This window comes from Papilio polytes, unplaced genomic scaffold (assembly GCF_000836215.1).
Source record: "Papilio polytes unplaced genomic scaffold, Ppol_1.0 DF824382.1, whole genome shotgun sequence".
Taxonomy (NCBI): domain Eukaryota; kingdom Metazoa; phylum Arthropoda; class Insecta; order Lepidoptera; family Papilionidae; genus Papilio; species Papilio polytes.
In genome coordinates, this window is record NW_013524822.1 from 361,819 (window position 1) to 383,826 (window position 22,008).

Genomic DNA, 22,008 nt, shown 5'->3' on the forward strand with positions numbered 1-22,008 from the left:
ATAAAATTGGAGTGTGTTAATATCAAAAGAAACCAGATTTCAGGGAGATGATGTATTTGGGTTGCTGATAGCTAAGATCGCATTTAAAAAAATTTGTCTGCCTTTCTGTCCGCAAGCCGTGTTTGTTCCGGTTAATCTCCGAAACGGCTGGACTGATTTAGACAGGACTTTCACTGAAGGGTAGTCCACTTAGACGGGCATATTATAGGCTTTTTTATCTTAATATTGCTTGGACGAAGGCGCGGGCAACAGCTAGTTCTAACTATGTGTGGCCAGTATGAACTACAATAGAAGTTCTCAATACGAAAAGAAACCGTTACCACGGTAATTGTATGGAATGCATTTATACCTCCTACTCGTTAATAATATTTGGATATTTCCTTGACACGACTGTTATATGGAAATTTTATCTTCCATTAAATTGGCTTTTATGTTAATTCTATTATTAAATAAAGTATCACAGGAAGTCTTTAGTATGGACTATTCAATCAAAATTTTTAGTCACGGGATTTTCATTGAGTTATTTTTAGAATTTGGTTTATTTAATATTGCGATTTAATTATTTGCTACTGCGGTTAAGCGAAAAACTAACACTTTAAATACTATCGGCTCGTGTGGAATGTTCTTTTCATACCAAAAATTGCAATGGCATGCAAAATATTGAATACTAGCTTTTGCCCACAACTCGTAAGCCTATGTGTTCTTCCAGACTATCCTCTACATCAATGCCAAATTCGTTGAGATTCGTTTAACCGTTTACGCAAACTCTAACAAACATCCATGCATCTAAACTTTCGCACTCATATTAGTAAGATTGTAAAATAAAACAAAAGAGGAAAATATAGTAATTGATTAATGTTTACGGAATTAAAGCACTGAATCATTTGGCAATGATTTCTGCGAACGTTCCGAATAGATTTGCGCGATAATTCGATTTGATAATCACGTGCACAAACTATCGCACAACTGTTTACTCTCGCTTTGATTCCTATGAACTTATATGCAGGTGCGCACACTACTCGATTTTTAGTTGTGCAACTAAACAGTTGAATTAGCTGCGAAACAATCGACAATCGCACAACAGTTTCGCGACAGTAATCAAAAGTGTGCACCAGCTCTTAGTGTGTTGTCATTAACAACGTGTTTTCTAATATCTATTACACTCTCAAAAAAACTACTAGATGAAGCTGTTAATTTTTATATAATGCGTTTTACTAGATTAAAATTAATTCCGGGATCATTGTTATTAAATCGTTTGCAAGCTATAGTTAGTATAGAGTCAGTACAGTATTTGAGTTAAGAAAATATGTCGATTAAAATGCAATATGCAAATAGTGTCAAATTTGTACAAAGACTGCTTTCAGATCTAAGTATCTTACTAATCCTATTAAACTCGAAATTCAAGTGGCTCCTTAAATGGCGACAGACATACAGTCGCATTAAGAGTGTTTTATAAAACTGGCGTCAGGAGCGTCAGATATTACGGCGCGCATAGTTGGCGCGATGCCATCTTGCACGCCATCTTTTATGCCCGATAGGGTTGCCAAATGTATTTAATTTTAAAAGACTGAAGCTTTATGACTGATATATTTACTTAACTAATAATACAAAGCATAATAATTTTGCCACTCAATTTTAGAACAATTTAAAATAACCGTTAAAACACACCGGTATGTATACCGCTAGAAGCTCTTCGTGTATGAAAGGTCGTTTTCACCAAAGCACAGAATAATGGATTGAGATATTGAGAATTGATTGACCAAGCTGCTTTTTGCAATTTTATTGTCACCCTATCCTATACAAAATTATTGCCAGTTAATTACTTATGTTAAACTAAATATAGTAATGTAGTACTTGGCCAATTTTGTTATTCAATTTATAATTACTGTACTTATCCAAAATTATTCATTGCGTAATTAATTTAACGTTTGTATTCGATATTAGAAATTAAGATTTTGAATTAAGAATCTCTTCCTTTTTTATCCTCTCTTTATAATCTGTAATTTATTTGCAAACTATCAAATACAGACACTAAAATTATGCTTTAGTACCAACATAATAAAATTAGTGGCGATCATAACCTTTCTTACCACTTGCAACTTAATAGCTTCAAAAATAATCGTTGTCTACATACACAATGAACGTGTAACTACAAACATCTGTGATTTGGCAGCGTATAATTTAATGTCTCTATTTTTGTCCTACACAAAGATAAAAGAATTTAATTTCTATTCAACATTATGAGTTTTTACTTCTGAAATAATATAAAACATTATGTCAATTTAATAAACATGCTGTTCCCGTGCGGCTTCATCCGCATAAAACTATAAAAACTTTATTTTATCCTTTACATATGTCAAATTTTCAATTGCAAATGTCAAAATTACCGTTACCATAATAATCTTGCTTCCTTAATGTTGGCAGCTTGTAGTTTATGGTATCTTTCCCACATTAGGTTTTTTATCCAATTTATTTACCCCCTAAGTTTAATAGCATGAAAATATAAAGCCAAAAGTGTGACGTAAGTGCAGGGGGGTTTCAAAAATATGCTGTAATTGCTGACATCTTACGCCAAAAAGATGTATGTGATTACGCTTTATTATATTAGTATAGAGTATAGATAAAGTAAATTCAATCAATTATTAATAAGGGCTTCGACTCGTATTTTTATGCTATCTTTTCCAAACAAATACATGTAAAATCGTGGAAAAATAACATATAAAAATATAGTTTATTCCATGTTTCAAACGTTCAGCTATCCGGGAACTAAAATGCGTAAACACGTAGCTCACGTGCCAATTTTTTACAACACGCTACAAATCTGTTCTAGCTATTTACAAACAGTTTGTACATAGAGGAACGTAAAATATTTTATTATCCAACGTGTTTGTTTTTATTAAAAAATTGCAAAGAATATTATGAATTACTGTATCTTACTGATATAAATGCAAGAGTTTAGATGGATGTTTGTTCGACTTTGTAAAGAAATTTCACATAAATTAAAAGAATAGTCTGGAAGAAGACAGGCTACTTTTGTGTTTTTTAATTCGACGTGAACGGAATCTCGAAGCTACTTACTGTATAATATCAGAAACTGGACAAAATATTTAAATTTTGTTTCCATTACACCCTTATTCGATAAACATAGTAACGTTAATTCCAATGGCGGACATTACGCTAATTCATTTAATACCAACTTTTGAAAAAAAAAATGTAAAATATGAACTTGATATAATAAATGTCTATACGTAATAAGGCTTTCGAACTCAAGAGTTTTAGCAAAAAATCTAGAGGCATCTGTCTACGAAAATTATTCGGGTTAGAATGCAAATGCAATAAAGACGCAATAACCAGTCCTACGGTGCTGAACGCTACGTGTTACGTTTGACGTACGTTAAAGTAACCATACGTTTAAACGTTTATCTATCAATGAAATAAATAAAGCCCGCAATTTTCGTTATAATCCGGTATATGACGTCACTATACAAAAATAACGTCCGCTGATGACGCGCAAAAGATCCATTCATTCGTTCTGAAACTATATTTAGAAAACATGACGCTCACAGACTTTGAAAAAATAAACAAGTACAAAGAACAGTTGTTTTGGTTGCCATATGAATACTGTAATTATATTAGGTACTTACAAAGTTTTTTAACATTATATACTTTAAATGATTGCGTTTTAAAAAACATCACATCTTTGGAATTGTGATAGTTGGAAAATTAAGAAATAAATACAATTCAAATTGAATCTCCTTTAAATTAATGATAAAAAGGAGTATTTTAAATAGATATCAATGGTCAATTAACAGGTTTTAATTATTTAAACAAGTGTAAAGCTGAATTTCAAGTATAAAGATGAACTCGAGTGCGTAAAACGGAACGTGTTGAATCCTCGATTTAGTCCAATACCAACATCTCTGCTAACTTCGCATCCGCAGAATTCTGAAACGTTGTTTCCAATTGCATTATCGACATTTTTATAACACGTAAATAATGGTTAATTACTACGTTCCATCTTTTGTGTTCTTGCGAATTTTGTGCAAAATATCGGCCAAGGTTGTTAATATAGTCACCGGACACCGAATGACTTTAACGATTCTTGAATGAAAATAACCGAACGTGGCTGGCAAGATACAAACAGCGGATTCCGCGAAAATTAATCTTGTGACTGCATTGTGCCGGATTCCAATTCTTGCGTCTAGTGCCAATGATAATTTGACATGTCATTTTGAGACAATTTAGAAATAGATGGGGCTATAACGCGGGCAGAATTGAGATGTTACGAGGCCCAACTTTGATTCCTTTTACGAATCACCCTTTTCTTATGAGAAAGAATGGGAAGGGTAAGTGGATTTGACGGCGGAGGAGACGCATAGGAAGGGGAAATATTCTCTTTATGTGCGTCTCCTCCTCCGTTGATTAAGGGTAGGCAACACATCCGCTATTGCGAATGTTTATGGGCAGTCGCTTCGCCATTTTGGCAATTTCAGGTGGCCGCTTGCTCGTTTGCCACCTTATATAATAAAAAAGACACTGCTATCAGTTAGTTGTGTGAGAAAATATATAATAATGCAATAATATACAAGTACATAGACGTAAAAGGGGGATAGTACCCGATTTAAGGTATATTGCGATTACCGCCCAGGGCGTTGCACAGAAAAGGGCGCAGTAGAAATCTCGCCCAGGGCACTGGTAGCGTTAAAACCGGCACTAAGAACGCTATAGCCATCCCATTCCCTTAAAAAATAGATGTTATGTTGTACGGAGCAATGGAAATCTATTAAAAGAAGAAAGTTTTGTTTTTCGTATTTGTGAACATCTCTTCTTGATTATATTTACCTTAGACATACCAATAGCATACATTATTAATATAAACAATGTAAGAATTCACAACATTTCTGTTACGTCAATAAAATGTAGATTAAAAATCTACAGAGGAAATAAGAACAATAAATTCTTTTAACATTTTATAAGATTTGCTTTTAATAAACACAGTTTATTGAATTCAGCCAGTGTCTCAGTTACAATAAACATTCACTTTCATCATATTACTCATATTTTCCCAGTACGAAACAAAATTGAATTCGTTACTATTAATCTCTAAACATTTCTTTAGTGTAAGCGAGATAGCAATATAAAGGAAGTATGACAACGACCTTGTAGACAACCTCGCTAATATTTATCCATCTATTTTGGCGCCAACTACGCGAACAGGGATACCAACACGTCAGGATTACGTTTGGCGTTTGTTTTAAATTAAAAAGGTATTTTGGCAACTTAATGAACTCTTCGCGGTATTTGGGCGTTTTTTCTGGAGACACGTCGACGCCTAATTGACAGCTTTCATTGGATATAATTAGAGTGTTAATGAAACACGCCACAACATGTAATACGTGAAAATGCTCGTAACACGTGCATAATGCTACGCAACAATGTTTTGACTCAAAATTCGCATTGTACCGTATAGATTATTTTAATTAAAATGCGTTCTTAATATATTAAATAATGAATATTTATAGACACGATAATATCCACTGTGATCTAAACGTATCTGTTTAAAAAAAAAAAGAGGAAAGAATGTTTTTACAACACTGATTTGACATGGACAGGCCGAAAGCCGTGAAATGAGCTCTTCGATGTTCGCCATTTTAATGTTGACGATTGCGACTGATAACGGTCTGTGTAGATTCTAAGTAAAAATAAATTAACTGTCAGGAATATCTAAGCAATGCAGAACCTATCCATTTATCTCTATCAGTGTTTGGCATTGATCAGAATTCTTATTCAAAACTCATATTACCGTTTGTATAGAATGAGATGTAATTCCACTTGTAGTATCAGTCAGTCAAATTTACTGGTTTAAATTAATAATAGATTATAGAGAGATTATATTGGATTGTACTTGGGTTCCAGGATAACCGGTGGGGAGCTATTCGAGCGCGTCATCGACGAAGATTTCGTGCTAACGGAACGCGCCTGCACCGTCTTTATGCGGCAGATCTGCGAAGGAATTGAATTCGTCCACAGACAAAATATACTCCATCTCGATATGAAGGTACACTAGAGTATTGTTAATTAAAAAAAAGCTATCCTTAATTATTTCAATCTATGGATAGAATTAACGAGGTGTTGCTTTCCAATCTATAAATAACACCTTATTAATCAATTTCAACGCCAATAATTTATTGAGAGTTATAAATTTTTCAACAACGAACACGCTTCCATTACATAAACATGCTATAAATTTCTCCTAATCAAAATTACAATGTCGTTTCGATCTCCCACGTCCGCATCTTGGTAACACTCCAAACCGTAAATCGTTATGGCGGAAAAACGCGCGGGAGTTTTATGATTTGTCCGCCATGATTGCTTCTATAGCGCGCTTTTATTTCTGTCAACCGCCATTTAAAAAAATTCCACAATTTTTTTCTTAATTTTACTACCGGCCAGTACGAAATGACGTTACTGAGATTAAAAATTGCCAAAATGATTTTCAAGTCGCGAAAGTTCAAAGCTAATTTAAAAGATTTTTTATTTATCTCATTCATAATTTTTAATTCCAGCCAGAAAACATCTTGTGTCTGACAAAGTCTGGGAATAGAATAAAGATTATCGACTTCGGATTAGCGAGGTTCTACGACCCTGAGAAGAAACTGCAAGTTTTGTTTGGGACGCCGGAGTTTGTGGCTCCTGAGGTTGTGAACTTTGATCAAATCGGTTACGGCACTGATATGTGGTCGATTGGCGTTATTTGTTACGTGCTGTAAGTATTTTTTTTTTTTAAATAATTATTTTTTTCTATATCTGTACTAATATTATAACGAGGAAAGATTTGTATTTTTGTATTTACTTAAATAACTCAAAAACTTCTGGGCCTATTTCATTTTTTTACTATTAAAAAGCTACGTTATCTGTGAGTAATATAGGCTATATTTTTTTCACGCGTGCTACAGCTAGTATATGATACAAGCTAAAGCATTGCCTACTTTTGGGCAAGAGAGAAGATGTAGAGAAAAATATTAACCTTTTTACCAAATTTACTTACCCTTCATCTTAGGAGTAAATGTGTAAATATAATTAAGTTATCTACAATAGTTTTTACTTTAAAGCACTGTTCTTTCATTACAGATTATCGGGCTTGTCACCTTTTATGGGAGAGACAGATATAGAGACAATGGCAAATGTTACCGTTGCGAAGTATGACTTCGACGACGAAGCGTTTAACGAAATTTCTGATGACGCAAAGGACTTCATACAGAAACTGCTCGTCAAGGACAAAGAGTAAGTAACTAATACTACGGTTATGTGTGGACGCCATTTTGTCAAACGCCGTTTTAACCTTAAAGATGTCAGAAACAAAATGGCGGCTACATTATAAAAAGTAGATTTGATTTGTGTGATTTTTTGTGTGAATAAATCCCATATTTAGATGTGTTTTTAGTGCTTGAGTGTCACATTATTTTAAATTGAAAATCATAATAAATTTACGGATTGTTGGAATAGAAATTCATAAATCTATTCACAAAGATAAGTTTTCTTAGTATTTTAAAAGCTGCGTTATAAGTCAGCCTGGATAAAGACCCTTTGTTACTGGTGTTTAATTTATTCTTCATCCAACACAAGTCCCATCACTAACAGATTATCGTAATCACAGTTTTATTCGCCTCATAACATAAGTAGATTTTAGAACCCTTAGATGAATTATCTAACAATTATTTTATAGACTTAGTATAGAACTTTACAACTAAATATTTGTAGAATTAAAATTAAGCTACCATTACCCATCAATTCCACGTCCATATGAATCCATAATGTGCACTCACTTCCTGGAACCTAATTCCCGCTGCACTCATAAGGTGTTGGGTCATAGTAACAAGGGTCTTTGTCGCAGGTCGCGGCCGAGCGCCACCGAGTGCTTGCGTCACCGTTGGCTCCTCAAACGCTCCCAAGTGAAGAAAGACAAACCCAGACCACAAACATCGCCAAAACACGAACTAGACGTCGCCAAAGACAACCTGCGTCTCTTCGTTGAAAGATGGAGCGAACATCCAAACTCACCTTACGTCTTCGATAATCAAGCTCACGAAATCATCTGCCTAGTTAATGGAAATTGTGAGAGATCCTCTATCGGAGGCTGCTCACCATCGCCTAGAAGTTCCCTCAGCAGTTCCCCTGATATAATCTTCGATGAAGACGATCTTGAACCCCCGCCATTACGAGATCCAACGCCACTCGCACAAAGATATAACCCAGTCGAAAGACGTGCGTCTGACAGCAGTTGCTTCTTACATAAAAAACACGATGTATTAGTAAGAAAGAATTTAGCAGAAGAAATAAAGAAATTATCCGACCATTTGTTTATGTTGTCAACTATGAGCACGGATCTCGTTAATAATAATAGCTTCAAAGAGTTCGATAAAAATGCAACTGAATCGAAACCAGGAAATAAAGAAGAAAAGAAATTGAATGGCTTTAAGACGGACTCGAAAGCTTTGTTAAAAAATTTAACAAACGGTGACGCGAATAAAACAGAAAGAAAAGTATTCACATCGAAATCCAGTAATAAGATTAATTCTACTTTCTTGACGGAGAGGGAACAAGAAAAACCGATGACGAGCAAAATGCCTTGGGCGAAAGCGACGAGATCGAAAAGGTTGACGAACTTAAGCAGAGATGTTCCTGACCAGCCGATAGACCGCCGCAGCACATTCTTCGAGGAATTCGACAAAAGACGAGAGATAATTGGAAAACTAGTAAATGGCTCCAGCAATGGGAGACAGTTACCATATAGACGAGGAGATGAGAATAACGCTCATAGGACGAAAGACCGTCTATTGCATCTTCTAGAAAAATGGGCGGATACAGAAGTGGAAGGGGAGAGAACAGCGGGGGGTACGTCGAATTGTGGTAGACATCAATCGATATCCCTCGAGTGGTCGCCTTCTAACCAACTAGCCCAGAACTCTATGTCCAGTCTTCACGCTTTTTTTCAAAGACAAACATCAGACGAAAAAAAACAAAGGAAGAAATGACTAGTGAAATAGTATATGTGTAAGAAATTGTATGTATGTATTGCAAACAGGGACTATAGTGCCATGACATTGTGTTGTTCAGAAAGGTCGACTTTGAAACTGGTTTTAACCAGTTCGTGTAAAATCAGTGTTTTGATCAAAAATGAATTTTCAAAAGGATCTCAATTTCTCAATGTTTTATTATTGTAGTCAAGCAACAAGAGTTTTATCCAATATTATAATTTTTAAGACAGTGAGAAAAGCCCAGTTCTATTACAAATTACATTTCATTTTTAGCGCATAAACGGGACAGAGAAATCATATTTCGTATATGGCAACCATTATGCTATTTATTTCATAAAAATTGCGATTAATAAGTGAAATCATCGTGTTAAAGTTTCAGAGTTTTTGCGAAACATTTACGCATTGTGGTGAAGTAATTTCAAATTTCGATAGGATTAAAATATAGTGTTAGTACTCAGATGAAAAAGTACTACGATCTCAAACACAACTCAGTACTAACAGCTGTCAAATTTGATTATTGGTCGACAAAAGTAATCCCTACTCTAAAAATAGCTGTAGATTCTACTTGCTTACGCTTATTTATAAAAAAAAACAACCAGTTCAGAGTTTATCTTTCTGAGTAAATGGTATGCGTGTTACCAAAGTGAGGTTATGAGATTGTATTGATAATAAGTTTTTTTTTTCTTCATAAAAATGACAATGAAATGACAAAAACAGTACGAATCTAGTCTCCGAACACAAATATCTGTGTAACATACGATCGGAAATCAATACAAGACTGAGATGCAATTTCGAAATTGTTTCAGCAACATTGACAATAGATTAATTTTTTGTACTTCTTGTAAATATCTTATACGTCATATAAAATGTAAAAAGTCGGAACCTTACCCGATATTGTCCCGGATTTATTTAATTTTTTAATTTGTTCCTTTTTCCGTACTTAAGCGTAATAAATATAATGTTTTACAATACGTATGTTGTTAAAAATATAAGGCTTTATAAAATACGTTGTTTCATTTTAATTTCTGACATACATAAATAATATTAATTACTAACAATGTAACCTGATTTGTTACACTTTTCCATTAAATCATTTGCACATCACTATTCGTCAAATTTTTTAATTAACCGACAATTTTGACATTTACCTTTGACAGTTCATCTTTGACAGTTTTTTTTATAAAAACAGATCAAAGCACTTTATTTGTGTGACATATTTTTTATAATTAAATAATAATTGTTTTCTTAGCGAGCGTCTGTCATCATCAGCTACACTGAGGCATCCATGGTTGATCCAGTCGGCTCTTTGCACAGAACTGCATGTGACTAAGACGAAACTGAAGAGATACGTCATCAAAAAACGTTGGGCAAAAGCTGTCGCCGCTGTCATCGCTCTGAAGAGAATGGGCGCGAAGTTTGAAGACAACCATGTTGATAAACCAGACGCGTCATCTGCATAATATCTTGAAAGGAATTAATAGTTTGTTCTGTTAGAATTATTTAAATTGATTGCATAAGAAGCTAGACTAGCGTTATTAATGATTAAAAATAACGTGTCTAAAATAATGTTGATATTTATAAGAGAAATTATATTTTTGAGAATTTACATACAAGTACTGTTACTACTGAATAAAGAAAAAAATATAGTCAAAGAATAAAAGATCTGGTATAATATTAAAGACCGAAAATATTTTGTAGCAATTTATGTAAAATTAGATCTCGAACAGGCAGCTGTTTACAATTTTAATTGACTGAAAAAAATATAAATTAGTATACAGATCGAGATATGAATACTTTTAAAGTATTTCTTGAAACATTTGGCTATGGTAATTTATTCTAAGGCAATATTTTTCTAATATCTTAATATTTACTTTTTGTATACGATTTTTAACTTAGATACTTAATTAAAGCTATGAAACAGTAAGTTATAATATTGGATTTTTTCATAGGCTTTCTTAATTTTTTTTTAATAGAAATTTTATCACTAACAACACTTAACTTCTAAAATTATATACATACCTACCTGATTTCCGTTTTTATAATTTATACAATAAAGTGCCAAACTGCAATTATTTAAGCTACATACAATTGTCATTGTTTTTAATCTCACGAAGATCTGCTTTTTTAATTGTTAGTTATTTATAATTTAACTTTTTAATTAACATTATTTTAATAAATTAAAAGACATTAACTGCTAATAATGTTTATGTTTGTTGTGTTAATCGTAGATAGTTAAAAATAGACATTGTAATATAAAGTAACGGTGTCTAATTTTTTGCATTTGCATCCGCATGTTGGTTTATAAAATGTTTGTTGTTAGATAAATTATATTTGCGTGTTATATTGTTATGTAAATGAAGTTTTAACAATGATTGTTTTTGTTATTTACATGAGGCTAAAAATTTTAACCACAATATTGGTAAAATTCATTCCACCCATATAAAATAAACGTGTCGAAATAAGTGAAATTTGAAATTGCATTTATATCCTGTACTTTATTGAGTTTATTAAAAAAAATCACCATTTTTCAGAGTATTTATTTCATATCCTTTACTATACATTTAAAAAGTAATAACAAAAGAAAAATTCCAGATTTCGGGAAGATCATGTATTTGCGTTGTTGATTGAAAATTGCATTTAAAAATTTTATCTGTCGGTCTGTCGCCGGTTAATCTCCGAAACGGCTGGGCCTATTTTGACGAGAGTTTCACTGGACCCTCCAGTTAACATGGATATGCATATTATAGACTATTTTAATTTCGCGCTGTCGAAATGGCTCAAGGGGTGGTCCAAATTTGCGCTAACAAAGTTCGCGGGCTTCAGCTCGCCCTTTATGATATTTAAGGGCAACAGCTTTTATTTCATAAAACTAGAATATTTTGTTCGATACAAGCACTAGCAACACTGCACATTACTGCTTGTCAATGTCAAAACTGTCTTCAATTTACCATTTTCTTTGTGGAAAGTTGAATATTCTTTGGCCTGGTCTTTTCTTGCCAATATTTATAACTTTACTACCTTACACCTTTTACTTAATGTTTGCTCTGAACCCCTTAGAAAGAATGTATAGTGACCCGATTATTAATTTTTGAAATAATCTACTCCCCACATTACTGATAGGTAGCAACCCTATGAAGACCTGGCAGCATTTACATCTAGATTCAATTTCAGTAAACTAGAAACCTACTCAAGGGTTAAAACCCTTATTTTCCACTGTCGTGTGAAGAGCCGATTTAAAAAAAGATAACTAATTCAGAGAAAAATACGTAAGATTTCGATTTTAGTGTATTGGTAACTTTTATTTTTTAGCTATAAAATCTTCGTTGAATTAAGGGTTTTGATAAATAAATAAAAAAACATAGTAGTTTTTAAATTTTAATAAAAACACCAAATGCTATCACAGTGATGGCAACACCAATGTAATAGCAGCTGATGCCAGCTTGTAGATATTAACGGTAAGACTTCTGGTATCTGGCGCGGGCTCCCGGACCACCGAACTTCTTGGGCTCGCAGCGACGAGGGTCTGCGACGAGCAAACTCCTGTCGTATTGGACCAGGATGTCTTTGATTTCCTTCTTTGACGCTTCATCTACATCTGTAATAAGGAAAATAAAAATAAAAACCCATACTGTATTTTTATTGTCAAATTATGATTAAAATTTTAGTTGAATAACAGCCTAATATTGAAACTAATTTTAAACAATTTTGTTTTTCAGCTCCTTTACTCTACAGACATTAGAATTTTAAAGGAATTTGGAGTTTAAGACATAGAAATACTAAAGAACCCTTGGAATAATATTTTATTCTTAATATAATAAATTTTAAGGTCGTTTTCATACATGTTTCTGATGACTTTATATTCTAGTACCTTACACCCGCAACTCTGTCCATGTGGAATTAAAAACAAACAAAAGTAAGTAGCTTGTGTTCAGACTATCCTGTACATCAATGCTAAGTTTCAAAACCATTTAGCAGTTTAGACTACAAACTCTAACAAACATCCATCTATACTTTCACATTTATAATAGTATTGTATCTTTTATGTTTCAAATATAAATATGTGTTAATATAATGTAGTGTACACTTCAAACAAGCAAGACATTGAGGGTACTTGCCGTTTGGTAAATGTCACAGTTTATCTCCTTTCCCTGAAATGACTGACTTGTATGGGAACAAGACAGCTTTGGAAAGAAAGGGTAAGAAATCAATTATGCATTCAAAGCTGAGCATGGACATAATCCGGTCAGCAACACAATACTTATTTTAATCTTTTATTTAATAACATTTTTCCTACGTAATTACTATGTCATGTTTGTTTTTTATTTGTTACTTCTGATTGTATTGTTGATTAATTTTTTTTTTAATTAAATAATCTTAATTTAAAACAAGCAACAAGCCATATGGCTTCATTCGCATAACATTATAGAATCTTTATTTTACCATTTACACTCTGTTAAATTTAAAATAAAAACGTTAAAACCCAAATTAATATAAGCATAGTCTTATAGCTGACAATTTATGTAACCATAGCAACTTTGCTACTATTGGCTTGTAGTTTGTGTCCTTTTCTTGCAAAGCAATACTTTTAATTCACTTAGACCCAAAGTTTTATAGTCTAAAGCATGTTGTTTAATTAAGAGCCTAAAGCTTTATAATAAAATTATAAGTCCTTAAAAATACACTGACATCCTAATTAATGTATTGTGTGTATATTAAGTTTTTATGGCAATAAAAGCCATTATGACAGAAGTATTTATGAATTTCTTTATCATCATTTGAATTTATTGTCTTTATTGCCAAATATAATTTATTTCATAAATTAGGTAAATCAAGGTTCTTACATTTCTGGAAAAAGGCAATGAGTGCCTTTGAGATGGCCTGTCTGATAGCATAGACCTGTGCAACATGACCACCACCCTTCACCGTCACTCTGATGTCAACTCCGGAGAACCTTTCCTGGAATACACAAAATGTTTGTAAAATTGTACAACACAAATGTATTATTTAAAATAATGTTTAATTCAGGTTATATGTTTACTTCACATCCAAAGATGCTCAGTTTCGGAATAAGTATCGTTCATCATAATAATGTTAATAGAAATAAAAACTAATGTTAATTATTAGTAGAAACAATACAAATAATCTACAAGCGAAAATAATCTGAGCAAATTAAAATGTGAAATAAACATGCAATGACATACAATAAATAAAAACAGGTAATAATGTAGTAAAAACAATATTTGTTACATAAACTACTCAAACAAAATATAAAAAACCAGAGCATACTTATTAATAATAATCTATACTATTATAATAAAGTGTAAACACACACTTCTTTGTTGCCTAAGATGTCGCAATTACAACATATTTTTGAAATAATCATCCTTTTAATAAAAAGCCCTATAATTACTTCACACTTTAGGCTATATATTTTCACTCCATTAAAGTTAGAGGTTAAATATTTTGGATAAAAACCTTAATGTTAGAAAGAGACCATAAGTTGCTGCCAACATCAAGAAATCAAGATTGCAAAGTAAGGTAATAGATATTTGCAATTAAGAATGTGACAAATGTAAACAATAAAATAATGTTTTTATAATTCCATGCAGATGAAGCCGCATGGACACAGCTAGTATATTAATATAATTAGTAGAATATAGCAAGCACTTATTAATAATAATGAAGTTAACAAAATGAATATGGAAGTTTATGATTGATTATTGTTATAAAAACAAAAAATAATGCAGGCCACTATTAAATACATGCTAAGGCATACCTTTACTGTCTACAATATAATGAAATCTACAATATATAACATTGACACTAACAAATAGGAACAGTGTTACTATACCTTGCCTAGCAGTAAGATTGGTTCCTGAAGTTTGTATTGAAGCAGTCTTGGTTCCACCAGGTCTAAGGGGCGGCCGTTCACACGTAGGACACCATGTCCACGCTTGCAGTATGCCACTGCAGTTGCGGTTTTCTGTCAAATCAAGAAAACAATAAAATTACTAACATTTATAGGTTATAAGTTTTTTTCAAAAAATAAACGGTAAAAAAAGTATAATTGATTAGATCAAATGGAGCAATCTTTGATTTTGTAGGGTAAAACGATGCATTACATTTGACATGCAAGAATATTTTGGTAATGCATAAAAAATGTAAGGTAGTATGATCGTCTAACTTCTATGAGTTACTTAACCTTTACGACAAAATATAGAAATTACGGAATTATCACATTTATTTTGTATCAAAACAAGATAAAAGTTGGGAATTCGTGTATTACTTTTTCAATTATTCAAGATACAATTGACCGAAATGCTACAAACACGTGGACGCCACAGCAAACACTTACCTTACGGCCGAAAACTTGGACGGCCTGAATAGGTTCACGTCTCGTCTGCAAATATGAAAAAACCGTAAATTTAAAAACATGTTTATCCAATTTTATTGCAAATCACAAAGATTATTGAAAGAATTAATCTCGCGCACCTCTTGCACTGCAGCCATTTTGACAGAGAAAGAATGAAATCGATCATAAACAAAGTCAAAATGGCTGGGCGGGCCGGATAATTCATTGGCAAATGGCAACACTGTTTTAATCAAACATTGACCTCTATAAACAGACAGGCTATAAACCGTAATATTTTATTATTTAATAAAACAGAAAAATCAGTGTTTTAGGCTAATCTACGGAAACCTGAAATTGTAATCATGTAAATTTTTAGAAAAGTGAAAAATTATTTCTATTTATTTTTTGAGAGCTCTTAACAGATGGCGTTGTTAGCTTATTGTTAACCAAAAATACAACGAGATGGCAGTGGTAGTAAGTAAATGTAATGCACATTCCTATCGGTGACTCAGTTTAAGCGTCATGGGGGTTATGGGTACTATCGTGTCGTATCGCATTGTTTTGCTGTTTTGTATTCGTCTGACGTAGTCGCAGTGAAGTCGTGCGGTGGAATGCGCAGAGCATGCGTCTACAATGTACCGCGAAAAAGTTCTCGCGCAAGTTTTCTTTAAAAACTGTGTGAATTTATGTGACAAGATATTTGTGGTTTAATATTTGCGCAACAGACTTATATTGTGTGTGGTATTTTTTGTAATTGGATAATATTAATACAGAAATATACAATTTTGGAGGTAAGTTGGATAAATCTCATTTAATTACCATGTGATATTTAAGTAAGAGTATTACTAGGGGCATAGTATTTATTGTTTAATGTCTTCAAGTTAAGTTAAAAATATTTAAATTATGCATACTTAATGTAACTTGCTTACATCTTATGTTTTTTCTAAGTGCTGCGTCAGAAAATGATTCACATGTAAATGCTACCGACCGAGAAAAATATTTTATTTTACAAATTTTACTTTAATTATCATTATTTTTAAATAAATTGAATTAGAGACTCAAAACTATAGTTATATATTGATTGCTTTGTACATTCGGAAAACTATTTTATATGTGATTTTTCTGTGATATGAAACTTAACGTAGTTTTTACGACCCTTTTATATAGAGTTTAGTAGAAATTTACCGTTGTCAATAAGAAATAATTCTCAGTAGACATGACTAATAGAGTGGAACCCGGTTACTTGCCACAGATAACATACGCTTTGTTAGATACGGCACATATCTTAACATGAAGTGGAATAAATCGATAAAAAACTGAAAAAAAGGGGTTAGTTTTCAATTTTTATTTATGGATGCAGAAATTAAGATATTCCCCACGACGCGTAGTAGATTTTATTGTAGACTAGCTGTCGTCCGAGTCTTTGCCCACGCAATATTAAGATAAATAAAAGTAGCCTATAACATGCCCGTCTATGTCAGCTACCCTTCAGTGAAAATCCTGTCGAAATTGGCAAAGCCGTTTTGAAGATTACCCGGAACAATCTCGACTTGCGGACAGACAGACATTTTTTTTAAAATGCGATTTTCGTTATCAGCAATGCAAATACTGCATCTTCCCGAAATCTGTTCTTTTTATATATTACAGACACTCAAATTTTATTATATGTATAGATTCGATTGATTTGATTTAAATGTATTCTTTAGTTTTGTAAGCGACCGTGTAATCACTGCTTTGTTACACAAAATATTATAATTGAGTTTAATTTTCAAGCTAATGTAATAAATAATAGATTAAAAAGTATTTTAAAGTTGCCATAGATAACAGATTTCTTTTTTATTACGATTCGATCTCTCAAATCTTTTGTTAAACAATTGAAGTGCTCGTCGTGGTTAATTTTGATGGATTTCTGAACTGATTAAAAAACATAAAAGTTGCATGTGTTAGATTTTTATTATATTCTCAAATTTCAATAAATGACTTCGAATGGCATTATAGACAACAACATCAAAAAATATAGAATACGAATGCATTATAAAACTGACGATTCATTTTGGGTTCGAAACTACATCAGATTGGTCGTATCAATACTTTGTCTGTCCTTTAATAGCGTGTTTATTATTTATTTTTTAATTACTTTATTTTTTTTTCTAATTCCTAATTGTGTTATAGTGTTCATAAGATTAAATGTTTTTTTTTTAATCTGAATTTAAATTTAAATCTGAATCTAAATTTTTTTACATATAACTTATCTGTTTCATAATATACTGGCATATTTGTGTCTAGTAAATTACTATCAATTTACAAGATTTCACATTATTAATAGTGAAAGTATGTTAATAATAATAATAAAATTGACATACTATATTAATAAGGTGATAAATATTTATTTTATTACATGCCAATTTATCAGTGTCATAGAAGAAAATTCAGAGTTTTATTTTGCAAAGAAAATACGTCACGAAAAATGTATGCAGTAACTGTTTTCTTTCATATAAATTAAAAATAATTAATCAATAAACGTGCGAATACTTTCTACGGTCTATAACATTTCTTAATTACTTAGAACTACTGGGTAGATTTTTAATTTTTTAAAAAAAGAAATCAAATGACGCGCAATCATTCGAATAAAAAAGAATTATGAAAATCAGACAACCAGTAGCAAAGTTAACAAAAACACATACATTCAAATTAAGAACCTTTTTGAGTCGATTAAAAAACAATGATAAAATAAAATACAGAAACTACAATAGGTATTAAAAGTTAATACAATAAGGAAAATTAAGTATGAATACTAAAAGAACTAGGATATTGTAAAAGGATTAACACGACCTCTTTACAACGTAGCACAGGAAGCCATAGTCGGCCAATGAACGGTGTGGCCGATAAAAGATCGCCGTTGCCTTGCAATTAAAAAATAATCCAAACGTCAAAGATGGCGCGCAATTTGTACTCTACTCTTTGAATAGACAATAATTTAAACATAATCTATGTGGTTTATGACAAACGGGATTAAAAAAAAACTGTATTAACAATTCCTTTCAGAATTAAATCTTACTATTATTATAAATGCGAAAGTTTACGTGGATGGATGTTTGTTAGTTTGTAGCCTAAACTGCTGAACGGATCTCTATAAAATTCGGCATAGACTTAGAGAATAGTCTGGCAGAACTCCTAGGCTATTTACTATTGTTTTTTTTTTAATTCCCCGCGGACGGAGTTGCGTGCGAAAGCTAGTAATATAATCATATCGTGATGCACTTGAATTAATTACATTTAAAATCAATACTTTTTGTTCCATCTATTTCTATACTTTACAATTAATTTTAACTTTAAACTTGATTAGAACAAGTTTTTAATACGATGAACCAGAACACGACCACGTCTTAAGGAATAAGTTTAGATAAGTATCATGATCTACGTGGGAGGTCTGAATACATCTGAAATTACGGACAAACCACATGAACGCATCTACTGTGACAATAAATGTAATGCAATTGAGTTCATTATCATAACTTTGATGTAACTAATCTTTTTACTCCAAGTATTTTTATAGCCTACTAGCTGTTCCCGTGCGGCTTCATCCGCATGTAATTATAAAAATTTTATTTTATTGTTTACATTCGTCAAATTATGAACAACAAATGTCAAAATGACATTCTTCCTTGATGTTGGCAGCAACTTATAGTCTCTTTCCCACGTTAGGGTTTTTATCCAATGTAATTGCTGAGATCTTAGGCAACAAAGAAGTGCGTGTTTACGCTTTTTTATAATAGTATAGATATAGTTTTGTATGTATATCATTCAAATTACTAAACTCTGGAATAAAAGAGCTTTTTAACGCCTTACTTACTAATTATAAATGCGATAGTTTAGATTGATGAATAGATGTTTGTTAGTGTTTGTAGCCTAAACTGCTGAACGGATCTCGATGGAATTTGGCATAGATGTAAAGATAGCCTGGAAGGACGGAGTCGCGAGCGACAGCTAGTAAACTATAATTACGAGTATAGTTAAATAATATAGGTACTATGGTAGTAAAATGACGCAACGATGTGTTCCTAAGGCTTCGTTAATCGTATTAGTTTAATGCTGACATTCTTTATAAAACAACGCCTGTTACCCAGAGGACTAGCGAGAGATAAATATTTAGTTATTTTATTTATTTATTATAAGGTGGCAAACGAGCAAGCGGCCTCCTGAATCCACCGAAATGGAAAGCGACCGCAACCCATCGATATCCGCAATTGCAGATGCGTTACCTACCCTTAATTGACGGAGAAGACGCATATAAAGAGGATATATCCCTTCCACCATCAAATCCACTTTCCCTTCCCATCCTTTCCTATTAAGAAAAGGTTGGAAAGGGAAAGGAACTAAAATTAGTGCGATAAGTTTTTTAAATCCCTCAGACAGTTATGGAGTTATCTTCAAACCGCTACGACTTTAAGACAGCTTTCTTAAGGTCCAGCAACATGTCAACAATTCCTCCAGTATTACATCTTTCCATAGGAGTCGGTGATCTCTTTTTGTTAAAGGTGTTTTGACCCTCTTTCCGTTAATAAAAAAAACTTAGCATACCAACTTCGTCAAACTTACTTTCAGAGAATTATAAGATTCAATCATGGTAGAGTATAATACAAACTTTTTCGGTAAACAAGTTGTAATGTGATTTATTCGCAGTTCACTCCGGGCTAGTACAGTTGGTCAAGCAATCACTAACTGAACTGCCAGTCAACTGACACACTATGAACAAAAACTGGCACGAGTCAGTCTATTTATTCAATGACTGGCCGTCGCACTGTCCAACTGTACTGGCCTAGTGTGAACCGCGCTATAATTTCTTTGCTGTATACGTGACTCATTATAAATCTTGATGGAATGCTCTTATCTAAATTACATTATCTATGTTATGTAACAGTGCTTAACAAAGCTTTGTACTTTCTAAGGTTTTGGAACTAAACAGAATATCTTATCTTCTATATTGTGCTACAATATTACTAGTTCATCATCACCAGCTTTACGTCCCCACTAAGGGGCTCGGAGTCTACTCTAAAGGTGATTAGGCCATAGTCAACCATGCTGGCCAAGTGCGGGTTGAGTTCACGTGTCTTTGAATTTCGTCGCCGAAGTGCACGCATCACGATGTTTTCCTTCACCGTATAAACCAGGTCAATGATTTAATATCGCAAACTTATTGATAAGATAATTCCATAGTATTTTCATTCAGTAATAATATAGTTCTTCCTATTTTCTTTATCAATAACATGTTTTTGAGTGAAAAATCATGTGTTTTCTATATTACTAGCATTCGCACGCGACTCCCTTCGCGTAATATTAAAAAAAACAAAAGCGAATAGCCTATGTGTTCTTCCAGACTATCCTCTACATCTATACTTTTTCTATACTAATTTCATCGAAATCAGTTCATCCGTTTAGGCTACAAACTCTAACAAACATCCATCCATCTAAACATTCGCATTTATAATATTACGAGCTGTTGCCCGCAACTTCGTCCGCGTGGTATTAGAAAACATACTAACTATATAAATTACAAAAAGCTTCGTATCCCTCGGGAACTGGACATTTCTCAGGAATGAAGCTTATCCCATGTGTACTCCAGACTTTGTTTTATATATCTGCCAAATTTCAATAAGATATGTTTAACCGTTGCAGAATAATCGAGTAAACATTAAAAAACTAAATTATTGAATCCCACGGGAACCGTAACTATTCCCAGGATAAAAAGTAGCCTATGTGTTCTTCCAGACTACGCTCTAAACCTGTGCCAAATTTCATGGAGATCCGTTCAGCCGTTTAGACTACAAATGCTAACAAACATCCATCCATCTAAACTTTCGCATTTATAATATTAGTAAGAAGTAAGATTTATGGTTCTTACTTTTAAAATATGAAGAAATATTCCACATACAGCAGTATATTTACTGTAATAATCTATAATAAACCATGAGTAATTATAACCGCGGAGACTGGCAGTATATAACTGGCACATAAATGCCGATTGCTACGAAAACATGTTTGTAAATAGCGGAAAAGATAAATTAATATTTATTTCTGAAATTTTAATAGCCTAAATAAAGTTTTAAGTAAATTTATTTATTTAATTAATGATTTTAAATAAACTGCACATTCAAATTGTCATAACTAAGAATAATTTTTCCAAAGTTAGATGGATTAACCGCTATATGTATAGGTAATCAATTACACCGAAATATTAATTGACTAGCGTCCGCCGAACTACATCGAGATATCTAAAGCAGTTTAGGCGGCAAATTCTAACAAACATTCATCTAAATTTTCGCATTTATAATGTTAGTAAGATTTATTCATACACTAGCTTTAGCTCGCAACTCTGACCGCGTGGAATAAAAAAAATCAAAAGTGAGTAGCCTATGTATTTTTTCAGGACTATCTCTACGACTATGTAGCGTAGCGTACGACGTGAGCGTCAGTGGCTCATTGGCTTAAGCACTTGACTTGTAATCTACAAGTCTTGAGTTCGAATCCCACCGTGTACCAATGTGATTTTCGAATTTTCATATCTACATAATTTACGCGACGTTCTTACGGTGAAGGAAAACATCGTGATGCAACCTG

The 22,008-nt window shown here is 32.7% G+C and overlaps 3 protein-coding genes across 3 annotated transcripts in view; 2 read left to right on the forward strand and 1 right to left on the reverse strand.

Moving 5' to 3' along the window:
- Positions 1-9,386, forward strand: part of LOC106111433 (myosin light chain kinase, smooth muscle-like) — a 30,402-nt gene extending 21,016 nt beyond the window's left edge. Inside the window, exons 5-8 of the mRNA XM_013293530.1 lie at positions 5,917-6,058; positions 6,567-6,766; positions 7,132-7,284; positions 7,895-9,386. Of these exons, the coding sequence (XP_013148984.1) occupies positions 5,917-6,058; positions 6,567-6,766; positions 7,132-7,284; positions 7,895-9,035 (1,636 nt within the window). The 3' untranslated portion in view covers positions 9,036-9,386. The remainder of the gene's footprint in view (positions 1-5,916; positions 6,059-6,566; positions 6,767-7,131; positions 7,285-7,894) is intronic.
- A 3,014-nt stretch (positions 9,387-12,400) lies between these two features.
- Positions 12,401-15,595, reverse strand: LOC106111496 (40S ribosomal protein S16). Its single transcript, XM_013293618.1, has 5 exons — positions 15,531-15,595; positions 15,394-15,438; positions 14,890-15,021; positions 13,880-13,994; positions 12,401-12,633 (listed from the first exon to the last, which is right to left on the reverse strand). Exons 1-5 carry the CDS (start codon positions 15,546-15,548, stop codon positions 12,488-12,490), a joined length of 456 nt encoding a protein of 151 aa, XP_013149072.1. The 5' UTR covers positions 15,549-15,595; the 3' UTR covers positions 12,401-12,487.
- A 317-nt stretch (positions 15,596-15,912) lies between these two features.
- LOC106111465 overlaps positions 15,913-22,008 on the forward strand; it is a 35,239-nt gene continuing 29,143 nt past the window's right edge. Inside the window, exon 1 of the mRNA XM_013293584.1 lies at positions 15,913-16,181. The gene's annotated coding sequence lies outside the window, so the exon portion shown is untranslated. The remainder of the gene's footprint in view (positions 16,182-22,008) is intronic.

Bases quoted from the DNA above. Each gene is read 5' to 3' on its own strand.
- LOC106111496 (XM_013293618.1), bottom strand. The intron at 15,022-15,393 runs GTAAGTGTTTGC...TTGATTTGACAG, and splicing joins TCCAAGTTTTCGGCCGTAAG to AAAACCGCAACTGCAGTGGC. The intron at 12,634-13,879 runs GTAAGAACCTTG...TCCTTATTACAG, and splicing joins CATTGCCTTTTTCCAGAAAT to ATGTAGATGAAGCGTCAAAG.